General features: G+C 57.1%; 1 protein-coding gene across 1 annotated transcript; it reads left to right on the top strand.

The window, feature by feature from the left end:
- The first annotated feature begins 2,106 nt into the window (after positions 1-2,106).
- RPH3AL (rabphilin 3A like (without C2 domains)) lies at positions 2,107-17,448 on the top strand. The gene is made up of 8 exons (XM_088533112.1): positions 2,107-2,222; positions 3,073-3,216; positions 4,990-5,119; positions 7,444-7,530; positions 14,071-14,230; positions 16,362-16,475; positions 16,713-16,841; positions 17,408-17,448. The coding sequence occupies exons 1-8, from the start codon at positions 2,146-2,148 to the stop codon at positions 17,446-17,448; spliced, it is 882 nt and encodes a 293-aa protein (XP_088389238.1). The 5' UTR covers positions 2,107-2,145.
- Positions 17,449-17,771: the final 323 nt, after the last annotated feature.

Raw genomic sequence — 17,771 nt, 5'->3', positions numbered from 1 at the left:
GCCGGGGCCCTCTCGGCAAGCTCTGGCCTGGTCTCTGTCTGTCTGTCCTCTCTGCTCTGAGTTTTTCCAAGAACCCCCTTGGCTGCATCAGACTCTGGCTGTGCAGGAGGTCTCTGGGGTGTCCCTGCGTGTCGGGAGCGAACGTGTCCCCCTGCTTGGCCGTGTAGCTACTAACGGGTTTGGGGAGAACCCGTATTGAGGCTTTTGCTGCGTGTCGAGGAGCTGCGCTCGTGCATGTGGGGCGGCTGCCTCCTGTGCCCTGTTTCCTCATCCTCAGCAAACTTTGTTTGCTCAGGAGCTACTCAATTTCTCTCTGCTGCGGCTGGGAAGCAGCTCAGCAGCCTCCTTTGGTGTCCCCATGAACTCACCCCCTCGGTGGGTCCCGTTGCTCCTCGTGGGAGCTCCTCTCCATTGGGACACGTCCTTCACTCGCAGCTGTAAGGCTGAATATTCCATAGGGGTGGCCCCGGCTCCCTCTGCGGTGCTGGCGCCGGTCCTGGGGGTTTATCCGTAGAGAGCCCAAGGGGGCCAGGGCCTTGGCCTTGCACAAGTTGAGCAGCAAGCGCAGGAAGGGAGAGTCTGCAGGAGGAACGTGAGCAGCGTTCCAGGTGGATTGGTGCTGCTCAGATCAAACCTCTGTGGCGCGACACACTTGGAGGAAGTCGGTTTCTTAAAAGCTCTTGGGGTTTTGTGGGCACTGTGTTTTCTCCATTGCTGTTGGCCCAACCACGGTGATGTTTGTGCTCACCCGAGTCCTCTTGACTCCCCGTCCCCTACCTGTCCCCAAGACATGGCCTCATCTCAGTAGCAAAATATGCATCTTCTGTCCTGCTTGCGTGGCCTTGGGGGAATAAAAACAGTCCAATGCTTTGAAATCCCCCACAGCACCAGGGTGCTAAACCTGGTGAACGAGGCACCTGCAGCACCCGGCCTTCCCCGAGCCGGCGCCTCCCCCTGTCCTTATCTCCGGCCTCCCTCTCTTCTCCCTGTCATAGCAACAGGAGCAAACAGCCGCTTAGTCGCGAAGGTTTCCCGGGATAACGGGGTCAGGCGTGCGGAGCAGGGAGCCGTCGCTCGGCCTGTGCCGCGCGGGGACAGGAGGGTTTGCACAAGCGCCACGTGCCTGAGGGATAAAAGGCTGCGCGACCCGCGATGCTGCCCTGCCTGGCACGGCGGCACCGAGCGGCGCGTGCCCGTGGGAGATAGCGAGCGGAGGCGCCGCGGAGCGGGACGCCAACACGTGTTTTCCTGGGAACCGCGACACGGTTGGCAGGGGATGTGACTTGCTCAGTGTTGTATCCGATCTGCGCTTGCCAAACAGCTTTAAGCACGTTATCTCTGCCCAGCAGGTATGCTTTTAAAGCTAGCAAGTGCCTCTCTTGGGGAAGGTAAGCATTAATACCTGCAAATTTATGCTTTAGGGCCTGCGGGACACTTACTGCGCTGGAGAGGAGGAAGCTCAGCACGTCAAGAGCGGCTCTGCCTCTGTCGAAGTCGCCCGGCTGCTCCAGTTCCCTGGCTCTTCCCCTTCTTCTGAGCTGCTGGTAGGACTCCCAACTGCTTTGCTGAGGTGCCTTTCCCGAAAAAGTGCCCCGCGGTGGCTCTGGCTGCTTTTGCTGGGCTGTTCAGGGCAAAGTCCTTGTGGAGCGGGAGCTGCAGCAGTGAGAGGCGCCGCCTGCAACGGCGGCTTCGAGCGCGCTGGCGTCGTGGGCTGCCGTTATAAATATCAGCCCATTACGGAGGCAGTTTTAATGAACGAAAATGACTTGCTGCTCTTCACGCTGAGCATTGCGTGGGTTCCTTACCCCGCTAAGAGGTAAAAGGCAGCGAGGGGAGCTGCTCCATGCTCCTCTGAGGGACTCTGCTGTGGGACAGCCACCATGGGCCTTCGGGGTGGGCTCATTTCCATCAACAGCACTTTTCACTAGCTTGAAATGCAAGATCAGAGCAGCTATTGAGGAGCCCATGAGTATTTTTTTTCCCCAGAGTCCCATAAAATCTGAACATCCATAAGGATGGTGATTAGGTTTTACCGCGGTGCATGGGCGAGAGGCTGTGGTGACCCTGGCAGACGGGCACTGTTCCCCGTCCGGGAGGAGCCTTCCCCGTTTCAAGGCTGCTTTGCTCCCTGCAGGCGCGCGGCCCATGGCGGACACCATCTTCGGCAGCGGCGCGGGCCACTGGGTCTGCCCCAACGACCGGCAGCTGGCCCTGCGTGCCAAGTGAGTCCCCCGCGCCGCGCTCGGGTCCCCCATGCTCCCAGGGCTGGCACGGGGCAGCCCTGCTTCTCCACCCGTGTTAACTTGCTGCTTAACTGCAAGGAGAGGGGACGGGGATGAGCCAAGCACTGGGATTGTGTTTGGGAGCAGCGTGGGGCTCTGCCATGGCCACCTCCCTCCTCTATCCGCTCTCCTTGAGGAGATTGGAGCTCGTCCCGCATTGGAGGGGATGGATGAGTGGGAGCCTGGGTGCTGCTGTCCTGGCCTTCACCTGGGCGCCTCGTTAAAGCAGCTGCCTCTGGAGCCTGCGCTCTGCAGCTGCGGCTTTACCCAGTGACCTGCAAACCCCTCCTGACCGGGAGTTAATTGAGCTGTAAAAGCTGCCTCGGAGAGAGCCAGGGAGAAATGTCAGCTCTTGTGCGCGAGGAGCCGCTGGGAGCTGGAGCCACGGCCCGCAGGAGGCCGGGCCTGGAGGGTGGAGGCTGCAGGTGGCCCTTCGGTTCTGGAGCCGGCACTTGCAGTTCTTGGCTGGGTGTCTTTGCAGGGATCCTCCCCAAGGCAGCCTAGCCCTAGATGTACTGTTTTATTCTTAATGATATGCTCTGTGTGACCCCTGTCCATAGGGCAGAGTGGAAGGGGAGTGAGGAGGTGGAGGGTAAAATCCCAGCGGGCCCAGAAAGGGAAATCGAGGGGTAGGGAGAAGGAGAGCAGCCCTTTGCAGAGCCGGGAGAGCACAAGGAGGCTCCTGCCTTGTGGCTCAGCCAAGCCAGGCTTTTCCGAGGGAGCCTGATGCTTGTGGGGCCAGGCAGGGCTGCTGTCCTTGCTGAACGGCCCCCGCGGTCCCCTCCCGCAGGCTGCAGACGGGCTGGTCCGTGCACACCTTCCAGACGGAGAAGCAGAGGAAGACGCAGGCCCTGAGCCCGCAGGAGCACGAGGTCATCCTGGAAGTCATCCGCAAGGCGGAGAAATTGGACATCATTGAGCAGCAGCGCATCGGGTACAGTCACGTCCGCCTGTCCCTGTCCCCCAGAAGGAAAGGTCAGCGTGGGTGGATCAGCTCCCAGGATCAGACACCGTTAGCTCCCTTCTCCTCCCCCTCCTGCATTGCTCTCTTGGAGGTGATGAAGGCTGGGGAGGACGTGCCTCATCCTCCTCCCCAAGGCTCAGGCCTTTCTCTTGCCTTCTTTGAGCCTCGGGGCTTGCTCGGATTGCAGCTGCTGGCATAGTCCTTGGAAAACACAGCCTGCTCTAAGGCGGCTGCCCCAGCGGCTCTGGAAAAGCCTTGGGAAGAGGCCAGGCGGGAGCGGGAGGGCACGGCTCGGAGCGCGCCTGGCAGCGCACGAGGCTTCCCCCGTCTGCAACAGCCCCAGGGATTTTGCCTGGAGCAGGGAATGAGTTTGTGTTCTAACTGTCTGACTGCTCTGGAAGCGGCTGTTACCTTAAATTATTTAATTTATGGGCATCTTCCTCCTCCTTTTCGCTGCTGCAAAATTTCGCTTGCTTTTGCTCCTGCTGGAGGGCTGCCACCTAAAGCAGCGGGGTTCAGTGTGCACTAGGGAGAACGGGCCATGGTGCCCATGGGACACGAGGAGACCGCAGCCACCCCGAGGGGCTGGTCCCACATGTGGCTGCAGCTGCAGGAGCTTCCACCTTGCTGTTCCCCTGCTCCCTTAAATGCCTCTAAACATCTTCTGCGGTGCTGGAGCCGCAGATGGTGGATGCAGCGATGCCGGCGTGGTCAGGCTCTGCTGTCTGACCCCCTCGCCAGGGGCAGCCCCTCTTGCAAACAGAGCTCGCAGGCCTCGCAGCGGGGTCGGGTTGATGGGACATTAGCACTAATGAGCAGGGGGAGGCAGGGACAGCAGGGCAGCGCTGCGGCTGCTCCAGCCTCTGGCAAACGGCCTGGCTCTCATCCCACCTCCGCGAGCGGATGCCCGAGCCTGCCCGGCAGCGAGCTCCCGGCTGCAGCCTCACTCTGCGTGCTTTCCACATCCTGCATCCTAATGGCTTCTCTTTCCTTCCTTCCCTCTCGCGGCCCTTGCTCTGGACGTGGTGCATACGCAGGCGCTTCCTGTTTTCCGAGCAGGTCGTTGAGCCAAGCAGAGGGCAGTTCCTGGGATTCCTGTGTCGGAACTGGACTCAATGAGCTCCCAATGAGCCGTGGGTCCGCAGGGCTGTGCTCAGAGAATGGGTGTGAGGACCTCTCTGCTTTAGCTCCTCTGCTCTTTCCTGCTGTGCTCTGGCTTTCCCTGATCCCAGCCCTCCTTGCTCCTGTGACCCCAGGGGCAGAAGATCGTGGTGCAGCACGAGGGATATTTTGCTCAGATTTCCGAGCTGGTTATCCGGACTGGGAGAGGTCTAGGCCAGCTGGGATCCCCTGAAGGCCCCCAACCTGCTCGTAGGAGGCACTGAGTGCAGAGGATGACCTGAAAGCACCTGTTGTCCTAGCAAGGTGCTGCAGAAGCAGCAGTGATGGGCTGAGCCTGGAGCCCTGGTCTGTCTTCCCCGAGCCACTGTGTATCGTGTACTCGTGTCACCGAGGGGGCTCCGAGGGTCTAAGCTCTGCCTTATGTCACGAAAAGGGCTCCGGGGGCCTCTGCCTTGTGTCACTGAGGGGGTCTGGGCGTCTAAGCTCTGCCTTGTGTTACTGAGGGAGTTCCAGGGGGTCTAAGCTGTGCCTTGCCTCACTGAGGGGGCTCCGAGGGTCTAAGCTTTACCTTGTGTCACCGAGGAGGTTCTGGGGATCTAAGCTGTGCCTTGCTGCCTGCAGGCGCCTGGTGGAGCGGCTGGAGAACATGCGCAAGAACGCGATGGGCAACGGGCTCTCGCAGTGCCTGCTCTGTGGCGAGCTGCTCGGGCTGCTGGGCAGCACCTCGGTCTTCTGCCAGGACTGCAAGAAGGTGGGTTTGCTCCCTGGAGCACGGCCTGGAGAGCACGGCCGCTCGGGCAGGGCCTGCAGGGCTTTACTGCTGTTCGCTGCAAGCTCTCTCCTTAGATATCCCAATTGCACACGTTTTGAGGGGGCAAAAAACTCAAGTCTGCCTTCAAGCTCCTGACCAACGTTGCGTTTCCAAACCTGGCCCATCAGCCTGTGCTTTGGTGCCCGTCTCCGTGCGCGGATGCTGCCAGTGGGACCGCGTGGCACGAGCCGGGGCAGCGTTTTCCACAGAGATGCCCGGAGCCGGGCAGCCGCGGGTTAAGCGGTGTAGCTGCTGAGATGGAGATCTCCAAGGCAACCACCTCACCCTCCCTCAGCCGGGAGCTGTTTTTCCTGCGCTCCGAGCCCTTCCCGGGGGAGATGGCTCTGTGTGTGAGCACCTTCGCTTACCCCAAGGAAGGGGTAGCTCAGGCAGCAGCACCAGGGTACCGGGAAGCGCAAAGTCTGGTTGCGACGGGAGCTGTGGTGCGAATCTGCCTTGAAGAGCGTGGGTCAGCGGTGCAGCCCTCCCCTCTCTTCTGGCAGCACCCCATGAGCTAACGAGGAGCCCCAGGCTCCCAGAGGCTTTTTTTTTTCCTTTTTTTTTTTTTTTTTTCCTTTTTTTTGGAGTTATTCCTCTTTTTTCCTGGAGTCTGGGGCCGCTCAGGAAGATGCAAATACAAGTTGGTGCAAGGTGAGGTGGTGCTTCCCAGCAGGCGTTTTGCATCTGCCTTCAGCTGAGCGCACCGTGCAAGGTGCCAGCAAGGCAGGTCGGGATCCTTGTCCCCTTCTGACTCCTCCGTGTCACCCTGTGAACGGCGGGAGCAGCCGGCTGCCCGGAGCTCGCTCCCTCCTCCCAGCCCATCCATCACTCGTGCAGTGCTGCATGCAGTGAGCAATGACTTGCAAGGGAATTATGGATTTTTTTTTAAAGTTCATATTTTCTCTTGCTAGTGTTGCTCTATTACTGCCTCATTGGAAAGTCATTGTAGCTCATTTAGTTCAATAACAGGAATTGTTGCAGGGATGCGTCTGAAACGTAGCTATGAACTTACCTTCAGTAAGTGGCTTTTTTCTCCCCACAAAATAGAGGTTCTGTAGCTCTTGCAGCCAGATGGATTTTCTAAGTGCCGTTCTAGCATCTATAGGTCAAAATGAAGAACACTTTTAATATTAGTTTTATTATCTTAGAAGTGTGTTATGCAAGACAGGTGTGTGAAAATATAGACCTATTAGCAGGAGCAGTTCAGCAAAGCATAATGTGCGATTTAGCATGCAGGGGATATCGGCGTTGTGTGTAAAAGGTGAGATATAAGGAAGAGAAGAAAATGCTCTTCCTTGTATTTAACGAGGAGCAACATTGCATTTAGTGTCCTTGATTTTTATGTTTTCTCCAGAGCAACTGGGGGTGTTGCTCACTTTTCCAGCTAATCTGCAGAGAAGGGGAGGAGGAAAAGCCCTGTGTTATACTGAGCTTTTAAAATTTATGGCTAGAAAGAAAAATATTGTGGAAACTTCCGCTAGAGGGAGTGTTAGAATGCGCTATATGTGTGGGGATGGGAATCCTGGAGGGTAAATATGCCCGAGTTGGTCCCTGGTCCTGGCTCTCCCTTAGATGGGGAGGTTAAACTGGCCCGTCTCCCCCAGCAAGGTGCTGCTCCCCAGCTCCCAGTGGCTTTTCCTCTGGGAGGATCAGGGAATTCATCCCATTTCCCGCTCAAGCTGCACGCCAAGCCTGATGCACATTCCCTGGATAACACTGGGTGATTTGGGGCTGTAAATGGCTCCTGAGGCCGGCGGGGATGTGTGGGAGCTGCCGAGTGCTGGTGGGTTTAAGGGGAGGCCGTGGGGCTTGAGGCTGCACGTGCGGAGAAGGGGAGAGGAGGGTTCCCATCTCACCCAAACACGCCCTCATTTAACACCCATTAATGCAGGTTTTGATATTTGCTTCAGTCTGTGTTTTGAACTATCAAACCAGTGCTTGTTTTATGCTTAGTTGCTTGTCAGGAATGAAATATAATTCTCTGGAAATGTCTGTTCCAGTGGTTCAATCTGCCCTGCCTGGCGCTCATCCCGGCCTGGAGTCGGGGGCTCTGGTGCAGGTCGCATGTGTCTCGCATCCATAAAGGGCAGAGGCAGCTTCCTGGGATCATCATTTCTCTGGAGTAAACAAGAGAATTATGCTGTGGTTAGGTTTTTAAGGAAAGCAAAACAAGACTGTTGGGTCAGATGCTCCTCAGCCTTCTCCCTGCTGAGGGCTGTGGGGAAGCGAGGTGCTAACACCCCCCTTTTTTCTCCTTATTTCAGAAAGTTTGCACCAAATGTGGAATTGAAACTATTGGAAGCCAGAAACGTCCTCTTTGGCTGTGCAAGATCTGCAGCGAGCAGAGAGAGGTACTGTCCTCATCCCCATGTCTGGGCAGCGGGAGGGAGCTGCGCATGGGGCTTGTCCCTGTGTCATGGGGCTTTCTTAACTATGGCTGTAAAAAAGCTCTTACCTTCTGCTGCTGTGCAGTCCCTGCTCCAAGGCAAACACTTGTTCTTTTGTGCAGCTGGGGAACCTATAGCTGCAGTACTTGTCCCTCTAAAAATAACTATCATTGCAGCTTCCAAGTCTGTCCCGTACCCCCACAAATCCCAAAACTCAGCAAATGTCCAGCAGAAGCCTAAATTTTTATATGCTTCATCCTTGTCTTTCCATTACAAAATAAATAGCCTGTGTCTGCCAGGCAGCATCCACCAAGTCCAGGGCTCACTGCTGCACAGTGAAGTCTGTGAAGCTGCTCAAGGATTGCAGTGGGATTTGCACTTTTTCCCCATCATTTTTTTCTTTTGTGGGGACTTTGCTCGTGGTGCTAGTGCAGCAGCTATTCCTGCCCGCTGCAGCCAGCCCTGGTGCTGTGCTACATCCATTCAAGTGTTTGTTTTTAAGCAGAGCCAGAGCATTTCTGCAGGTGTTTAAGATGGTGAAATAGTTGTGGATACTTAGCATTGCTCGGGTCTTAAAAAGAGGATTGTGTGGAGGGGAGAAGGTGGAAAGTTCATGTCCAAGGTCAGATAGGAGTCCCTGAATGCTGTGTCTCTGCTCTTAGTTTTTGAACAGCAGTGTCATTGGGGCTGCAGGAGCCCTGCCCTGCCCTGGGCATTGCAGAATCATCCAGGTGCTGGATTCCAGGTGGAGGCCCCAACATGGAGAGAGGGAGGCAGGTCAGGATAGTCTCTGGGTTTTGCAACGCAGTGGGTGCAGAATTAAATGGACTTCATCTGTTTTTTCTCTTGCTCTGTATGTATTTTTTTTCTCTTTCCTGCAGTATTTGCATTGTAATTGCTTGCTTTTTTTTCCCCTTCCAATTTCTAATAAAAAATAATGAGGAGCCACAGTTGCTAGACAGAGCAGAACATTAACCTGTGCAGGAGGGCGCACACGAGGGTGCCGTAACCTTCAGCGCTTTCTCGCTCCGTGAATCCCGCGCTCTGGCCGAAGCGCCTCTCTGATGAAAACGGATGGAGCCTCCCTTCCCAGAGCAGCTAAAAAACAGCCTCATCTTTCCTCCCAGTCCTAAGCTTCATCTTTATTCTGTTTTTTCGGTTCCCTTTGGGGTCAGTTGAGGGCTGCCTCGTCTCCCGTGTGCGGTGGGGCCCGTGCCCTGGCCGGGAGGTGCCGCGGGGGGATGCGGCTCCGAGCCGTCCGCCCACCCGTCTCCCACGCGTTCCGCTTGGATGTCGGAGGAGGCAGGAGAGCGGAGAGAGTTGGCAGAGGCCTCCAGACATGTCGGCCCGGCAATATCAGATTAAATGCCTGAAAAGCGCGTCCGTGCTTTTGGCTTTGATCAGAGCTGCCCTTCGAGTCTGGCAGGAGAGGAACGAGGTTTTCGGGCCCCGGGCCAGCGGCTGGAGCCCCTGCAGCTGGTTTGGGTACCGTGATATTTACGGAGCAGGCACAAAAGAGGCAGGTTTCTTTGGAGGCCTTGTGCTCCTGACCAATTCCACGGTGCCGTCTGCTTCTGTGCTTGGGATCTGTCCTGTGCTGCCATCTGCTCTGGACTCAACCCATTTGGCCACGCTCTCTGCTGAAGGTTATATCTGCCGTTAGCGAGTGCAGATGGATGTCTGCTCTTTGGGACCAGATACTTTTATTATTTATTTCCATTAATATCCCCCAAACCACTGCACAACGAGTGGGTATTGGCCCCCTGGGATCCAGGCAGGGAGTGTTCCCATCACAGGATGTAGTATCACACTGGTACCACTCTGTCTCCGTCCTCTTGTCCGTGCCAGCGTGACCCAACAGGGGTGGCCTCTGGCACATGCCAGCCAAGCGTGTGCTCCAAGTTGGCTTGTCCCCATCCACGAGCTCTGGGAAGGCGCCAGGGCCATGGCCAGGCCCCCGCTCCGCTCGGCCGGGTGGCACTTGGTGCTGCTCCGGGTGGAGTGGTCATAGTCACCGTGGGGTTCCCCAGCGGATGTGATGCCCCAATGGGTGATTCCCTGCCTGGGAGCGCTTCGGAGGCAGGCTGTGACTTCATTCTGAACCACCTCTCGAGCTGTTTGGTTTGGGTGTTTCTGAAGCTCTCGTCCCCGCTAGCGCGAGACTGGCAGGCGCTGAAGTGAGAAAGGGAGGTCACTTGGAAACCCTGGCAGACTAACAGCCGTTGGCTGGAGCTAACGAGTGTCGAATGCCTGGGACGAGACCGGGGACTGACCGTTCCCATTAGGCACCACCTGAGCACGGGGGCTTGTGGCCCACCAGGATCTCGGGGCAGATATGGGGACTTGGGCTTGATCCCTTTGCGAGGGGTCGTCTCTGCCTCTCCCTCCTTATTCTTCATACCTGTGGGTTTGCAATAAGCTACACAAGTTTAGCAACGCATTGCATTCATCTGCTGCTTTTTGCAGCATAGACAGGATCTGTGTTGATGTCAGCTGTCCTTAATCACGAGTCTCCCTAGGTTAAGTGAAGACCGAGGTGACAGTAGTTTGAGGTTTTCCAATGGGAATCAAGTGCCAGATTCCCACAAATCCTGCTGGCAATCCCAGATGTGCCGAAGTCTTTGCTATTCTGCTGGAAATTCCAGCTGTGCCCAAGTTTTCCCTGCACATTTCCTTGCAATCCCCGCTGAAGGCTGTGCTGCATGGCCACGAGCAGCAAGGTGCTCTCACCACGTCTTGTTGCTGGGAATGGAGGGGATTAATGGATCCCAGTCATCCCGGAGCAAAACCACGTGCTCGGCGGCTCCGCTCCTGCGCGCTCTTCCTCTGCTGCTACCCTGCACCACGAGCTCATCTCTCCTTCCTGGAATAACGTAGAGCTGAGCTGCTTTCCAACAGCACAGGCCTGATTGCAGATACCTCTTGTCCTCGCTGTTTATAGAAGCATCTCATCCATAGAGAGAGAGAGAAAAAAAAAAAAAAAAAAGAAACACAACCTTTTGTTCTTGCAGGGCTCTGCGTGTTTGCAGCATCTTCTCCCGCTGGTGGAGTTGAAGCAAGAGCAGGTCGTGTTTTATTGAGGCAAGCCCAGGCTGTGCTCCGTACCTGCCTGAATTGCCACGTTATATACATATATATATATTTATAACCATAATTAGTGGTGCTGTCATTGTAATTAAAATCTACTTGGAAGTTTGCATGTGCATTTACATTTGAATTGACATATGCAAAGCTAGAGCGATAATGAGAATAGTTTAAGCAGAGTGGGGGGAGATGTAATTTAAAAAAAAAAAAAAAAAAAAAAAGCTAAAAGTGAAATGCCAAAGAGAGCATCAGGTCTCAGGCACCTGCTAGAGTTTTATTTGCCCCCTCTGCTCCCCTTTCCCTTTAATTCCCTCTCCTCTGCTAAACAGCGTTTCCAGGGCTCGCTGCGTTTCCCGGTTTATCCCAATAAACCGCGTGAGGGAAGATGATTCCCGCTCGGGAAGAGCCACTCGCTGTCCTCCCCTGTGCCTGCGGGGCTTCCCTTTTCACGGATGCGCTCCGACCGCATCGGAGCGGGGTGGCTCCTGCCTGGCAGGACGCTGCTTTCCTGGCACGGCCCCGCGCTGGCGCAGGGGAGGGTTTATTCCGTGTGGCTCTGGATGGAATCGGAGCGCTGTGCACCTGTTTGCAATTCAGAGCACTCAGCAATAGCCTAGCGGGTGATTCTGGGGGGTGGTAGCAAGCAGTTAGGCTCAAAAATAGTGTCCTCTAGAATAGAGGCACAGGAAAAAAGAGGCCTGATTGAGCGGGGAGCGATGAGCGGCTGAGGGCTGGCAGGGACCGCAGCGGGCGCCGCGCCGGGGTCGCGGGGGCCCTCGATTCCGCTCTTCCGGAAGCCGCGCTCCGCATAGCAATTTCCCTGCCTTTTAATTTTCTTCATCCTCAAGTGCTGAATGTGGGAGCTGACAACAGATTGCTGTAAATAATGTAATTGGAAATCTCTGTGTTACGGAAAAGCAGCTGAATGCAAATAACGAAGCCGGGGAGCGCGCGCCCAGTCTCCGTGCCAGAGGTTCGGCGCGTGCCGGAGCCTCGGGGTGCACAGGCCATGGCAGCACCCCAGGGTGGCCCCTTTGCAGGTGGGTTTGCAGGGGCCGTTTCCCTTCGTTGGGGGCTGCCCCCCGGGGACCTCTCAGCTTTTGAGCCATTAGGTCTCACCTCCGGCTGCTGCTGACCGTGCGGATACGGTCTCGTCCTGAGCTTATAATGATGACTTGATGCAACTTTAATAGGAATATTATCGGGATTATGAAATTGCATTTAGCTCACTGGACTTGTCGTGGTCGCGGCTCTTGAATTGGCTTGAAATAATAAACAGAGGAGTCTGTTGCCAAAGTAATTCTTCATCCTGCCTCGTGCTGCCTTGGGGTGCGTTACATGATGAGGAGGCAGAAGAGCCAGGAGCAGCAGCGATGCCGATAGCCCCGGGTGTGTTTGTGGGTCCAGCTTGGGGCTGAGGCAGACGTGCACGTGGCCTCCTGTCTGCCAGGCCCTCCCTGAGCAAGGGATGATAAATGGTGTTTAAAAGCGGGTTGTTGCAGTGGCTGGCAGTGACTTGCTCTCCCTTTTGCCGGTCTGCTCGAGAGCCAAGTCTCAGCTCTGCTCCATCAGGATTTCACCTTAGATGCCGTCCCGGTGGGAGCCAAGCTCCTTGCAAAGAGCCATCTCCCACCAATAAACAGGAGCTGCTTTAGGTTTATTCTGACCATTGAAAAATCAGGTGAGAACTTTCCTGCTGGGCCCCTCCTGCGGTCAATGAAGCTGGAGCAGCAGTTGGGATGAGGATTTGGGATCCGTCGCACAGATGCTAAACGGAACCCGCATCCGTGTGCGGAGCAGGACGGAGCCGCAGGGCCTCCGGATGCCGCTGCGCCGGGCAGCAGGGAGCTGGTTAGCGCGGGGCGAGCGTCTTGCCGCGGCTATTTTAGAGCTGGTCCTGAAACAAATCTCTGTGCTGCCGTAATGAGACCAAATTCTATTAGGAGCACCAATTTAAAGGGAATATGCATGCACAGAATCAATTTGATACCAGCACTATGGCATCAGAGGAAGGTGTATTATATCACGTAACTCTTTCCATAGCGGAGCTCGCCTGCGTCCAGCCCTTCCTTCCAGCCCTCCTTGCTGCAGCCGAGGGGATTGGAGCCCGCCTGGAGCTAATAGGTCTCTCCAGTGCTCCAAATTAGATTACAGATGTTGTGAGGTCTGGTCGGAGAAGCCGGCTCTACTGAGCAGCCCGTGGACAACACGGTGGCGTGCGGGTCCTGCCGTGGGTTTCCAGACCCCAAGCAGCGCTTTTCTCCCAACCACATAGGCTCTGGATGAAGAGCTGCCCTGCAGAGCGATACTGGGAAGGGTTCTCCAGGAAAACGGAGCTGGTGATGATACTGGTCCTCCTCTGCAGAACCCTTTGCATCTGCTGTCACTGTCCTCTGCCTTGGTTAAGCCCTGTAGCTAAAGTCTAGGGTGCAAATTTTTGCTGTAATTCGGGATAGCTGCATTTGTACCCTTCGTGTCATGGTGCTACTGTAGCTGGAACTTGGATATATCTCAGAATATAAATACTTGGAATAGAAATACTTATGCTCTCTCTCACTCTGAAGTGCAAGGTTTCTACTACTCCCTTCTGTTTTTATTGCATTAACTTTTTTTTTCCCCTGGCTGTCTCATTAGTGCATTATTAGGCTCCTGGAAGGCACAAAGAAATTGTGTTTTTGGAGAGTATTTCTCCTTGTCTGAGCTGCCATCCTCTCCCCTTCCTCCAGCTCACAGCAGGCTTTATATTAAATATATTTAATAGCACTCCTTCATCACAAGCGGCGTTAAAACTGAATTAGAGAGCAGAGGGTGCGCAGGGTGGCGGAGCTCAGTTCATTTTGTGCTGCAGGTTCTGGTTAGCAGAGCGGGATCCCTCCTGCTTTGGGATTTCCAAACGTACTTGCTAAATGCCCCGACTTAGCTGGAATTGCTCCGTGCATCTCGCAGGGCTGCTGCTTGCACCGGAGCGTCGCCCGCTTGCTGCGCTCTTGGTGCGAAAGAGGAGCAGAGGAGGGACTGGGGCAGTTGCTGCAAGAGGAGCCGTCTCGGAGGCCTCGGCGGTGTCTGTCACCCATCTCAGAGGCCTCAGCCATGTCTGTGTCGCCTGTCTCTGAGGCCTAGGCAGTGTCTGTGTCACCCTCGGCCATGTCTGTCGCCCATCTCGGAGGCCTAGACCGTGTCTGCGTCACCCTCGGCCATGTCTGTCGCCCATCTCGGAGGCCTTGGCCGTGTCTGTGTCACCCGTCTCTGAGGCCTAGGCCAGGTCTGTGTCACCCTCGGCCGTGTCTGTGTCACCCGTCTCTGAGGCCTCGGCCGTGTCTGTGTCGCCTGTCTCTGAGGCCTAGGCCGTGTCTCTGTCACCCTCGGCTGTGTCTGTGTCACTCGTCTCTGAGGCCTCGGCCATGTCTGTGTCGCCCGCAGGTTTGGAAGCGATCCGGCGCCTGGTTCTACAAGGGGCTGCCCAAGTACATCGTGCCCTCCAAGAGCAGCTGCGGCGGCGAGCAGCCCGCGCGGGCCAGCGAGGCGGCCGTGCCCGAGGGCGGCGGGAGCAGCCGCGCCGTCCCCTGGGCCAGGGGCAAAGGTTGGTGCGGGGCTCCCAGCGCGGACGCGCTCACTCGCAGCACGGGCCTCATGTTGGGATTTTACACTTGGCTCTTGCGTGAGTGTGTGAGGATGGAGCTGGAGCTGCTCCAGTCCCGCGGGAATGTGGCCTCCAATCCTGCATGCTTCCCTCCTATCCCTGTGGTCCCACCAAGGAGCTTCAGTGCTCGTGTCCCGGCCCCTTGGCACAGGCCTTGATGCGGAGGAGCCCGGCCCTGCTCTGGCTGCGCTCTTTGGTTTCCCCAAATCCCGTCTCCGGTCGCGAAGGGCTGAGCGCCCCGGGGCAGCGCGCCGGCCACGCGCCCGGTTTGGTGCCGCGCTCGCCGGTGCCGTTCGCTTTCCCACAATAAACAAGCGGTCGCCATGGGAACCCTGCTCTTAGTTAAGGCACCACCGGGAGCGGGACGCGCGGTGCCCGCGCCGCCGGGGATGCTCCATGTGCCCGGCCGGGCGCTGCGTTGGCCCCTGCACCCACGGGCTCGTGTGCGGCCACCCCGCTGCATTGGGTGCACACAGGCGCTGTGGGGCTGCCTCGGATTTGGGGTGTTTTGGAAGATCCCAAGGGACTTTTCTGAGTGTGGGAAGGAGCCGAAGGACTGACAAGCGCAGCACGGTCACCTCCACCAATCCATCTCATCCAAGGGTTCGTGGCTGCCAGGTCCAGCCCTCGGTGCCCTGATCCGGCGCCGCAGGAGTTTTACTTATCCTGCCCGCTCAATCTCCTCAAGTTATTTTTTTGAGCTTTTTTCCATCAGCTGGAGATGGAGAGGGATAAATCTGTGGCATTCTCCGCAAGTGCAGCCGTCCAGCGGCTCTTACTGATATATCGGGAACCGCTGGAAGGGCGGATTTACGGCTTCTGGGCTCTGGAAGGTGCCAGCAGAAGGTCGGGGAGCTTTGGGAGAAAAATTACCTTAAAGGGAAATGTTGGTGCGTTGGGTAAAATACACTTTTACTGGCAGTAGAGGAAATGAGAGCAGGCAGGGCTGCTCCCGCACTGCGAGCTCCTTGCTGCCATCAATATCCTTCTCCTCTCGCTTGGACCTCTCCGAACTGCTGAGTGGCAGAAGGGGAGACGGATAAAAGTCACCTCCGTTGATTCATTGGGGCCTCCTCCAAATAAATCCTCGCTTCCAGCGTTTTTAAAGTACGCATGGAGGAAGGAGCTGTTATAAAGCAATGCATTTTATGACTCCGTGAGGCCAAAAAAAGGGGTGACCGAGTGGGCCGGCATTGCCTCTGCAGAGGCAACCAGGCAGAGGGAATATTCCTGCACAGCCAGCATTGAGATTTTGGATTTTTGCAGGAAAAAGCCTGGAACATATGGTTGTTATTAATAGTATTTGTTTATTATCCCTCGTGTTTTCCAAGAAGCTTCGGGAAGGCGGTGAAGAGCGTAGGAAAGCCGAGCTCGGGCCAAGCCTTTGCCTGGAAGGCAGAAGCGCCGCCAGGGCGACCTCGGTGGCTTTGCAATAGCACTGGCAGCAGCTTTAATATCCTCAGAGACGCCAGCTCCAGAAAAGCACTGGTTTAGAGGGTTTATATTTTATTTATTTATTCTTTAATAACATACTTCGGGAGTGCAGAGCGGCACCTCAAAGCAGCAGTGTCTGCGGAGATCGTTGGTGCCCTCGGCCGTGCGGGTGGGTTTGTAGCTCTGCAAGCCCCTGCAGTGGGTTGCAGTGAGGCCAAATAAACCCTCGGGCCTTCCGTGCCTGTCCTTTTTCTCCCCAAAAGGCTGCGGGTTAAGACATTGCTAACTCCATATTCCGCGTAATCCGGTACCTTCCTTCCTCGCAGGAATTGCGAGCGGTTGGAAAGGGGCTGCAGGGAGAGGAGCTGGCGGTTCGCCCGCCCGCTTCAGGTGCGGCGGAGCTGCAAATTGTCTGTTAGAAACAGCAGAAACCTGACAGTACATCGCATGTGAGAGGAAGCGCAAGCAGCTGTGCGGCACGGCGGGTCCTGCCGAGGGGAAGGCGCGAGCGCGGCGGCGGCGGCGGCGTTTCCTCGCGTTTTATTTGGCTCCATCTGGCGCCCTGTTTGCTGGGTGTTACCCACAGTGCGAATAACCGTCTCTCTCCTCTCCCTCGTGCCCGACGTGGCCTCCGCAGCGGTTTCCAGCGACAGCGAGAGCGACTCGGAGCTCAGCTCGTGCAGCCTGGATGAGCAGCCCGCGGGCGGCGGGGCCCGCGGCTCCCGGGACGCGGCGCAGCGAGCGGAAACGGGTGAGGAACGGCTGGTCCTAAGGTTGGGTACCAGGAGGGCTTCGGCCTTTGGCTCTTGGTGGGGTTAGACCCAAATAAAGGCTCCAATGATTATTGATATCCCTAATAATGATACGGGGGCGAGAATCTGGGAATTCCTCGCTGGGATGGGGCTGCATCCTGGGGGTTGCCGAATTGAGGCCCCTTCCCAAGTTGAAGCCCCCCGTCCCGCAACAACCTCTCCGCTCTGTCCCGCAGCGCCGGCCGCCGGGGCCCCGGGCAGCGCCCGCTCGCCCGTCCTCTCCGGGAGCCGCAGCGAGCCCGGGGCCGCCCTCAGCGCCACCGAGAGCGACCAGGCGGCCGAGGACCGCGACGGCAGAGCCCCCGGTAAGCCCGGCCCCGCGGCGGGGGGCACCCCGCAAAGCACCTTTCCCCCCTCTGCCGCCTTGCAAAGCTGCTTGGCGACCTGCCAGCTCCCCGCAAGCCTCTTCCCTGCACCGGCTCCGCTCCCGACGTGAGTAATCGCCCGGAGCGGGGGCTGCCTGCGCCCACCCCCGCGAGCGGGAACGGCCGGCTCATTCCCGCTGGGAAGGCGGCAGCCGCATCCCAGCTTCTCCCAAAGCAGCTGCTCTGCAAGAGGGAATTGCGTTTTTCCAGGGGCTCGGCTCCTGCTCGCCGCGGTGCAAAAATAAGAGGCACTTCCCCCCCACCTCGACAGCCTCGGAGCAATTAAGCGGCTGGGAGCAGCGGCTGCTCTCGCTCCGCGTCGGCAGCAGCGGGAGACGCGGATGCGCTCGCTGCCGCGGAGCTGTTCCCAAAGCCCCGACGTTATCGCGTCGCGCCCGGGCGCGAAGGCGACGAGAGCGGGTTCATTCCCCCAGCACCGGGTTTGTTCCCGCTTCCTCCGCCAGGCTCAGGGGTTGCAGGGCGGAGGCTCCGTTTGGTTTTTCCAGAGCCACTGAATCCTGCTGAGGAAAAGGCTGAGCTGGGCTGACTGGCTGGAGATGATCCATGCGGATCCGTGCTCGCCCTGGCATCCCACGTGCCGGTCGTGCCGCTGCAGGCTGGGCCAGCAGGGCTGGGCTGTGTGGCCATGGGGTATCCAAGATTTTGTCTTGGGGACGTTTCCTCAGGAAGAGGAGCAAGTTCACATGTGGGGAAGCAGTGTGGCCTTGCTCAGACCTTCCCTGGCCCCATGGACTCCCTCCCTTTCCTCCGGCTGTTCCACTGCTGCAGCCAAAAAAGAGCAAAACGCTCCTTATTCTTAATTACGGCACTTTTACTCAAGGCAGGGAGCAGTAAACAGCATTAAACAAA

The sequence above is a fragment of the Tinamus guttatus genome, unplaced genomic scaffold (genome assembly GCF_059628265.1).
Source record: "Tinamus guttatus ecotype Peru unplaced genomic scaffold, ASM5962826v1 Tinamus_guttatus_pri_ptg000480l, whole genome shotgun sequence".
In the NCBI taxonomy this organism is placed as follows: Eukaryota; Metazoa; Chordata; class Aves; order Tinamiformes; family Tinamidae; genus Tinamus; species Tinamus guttatus.
The sequence above is the reverse complement of the archived record's forward strand: the minus strand, read 5'-3'. Positions and strand labels throughout refer to the sequence as shown.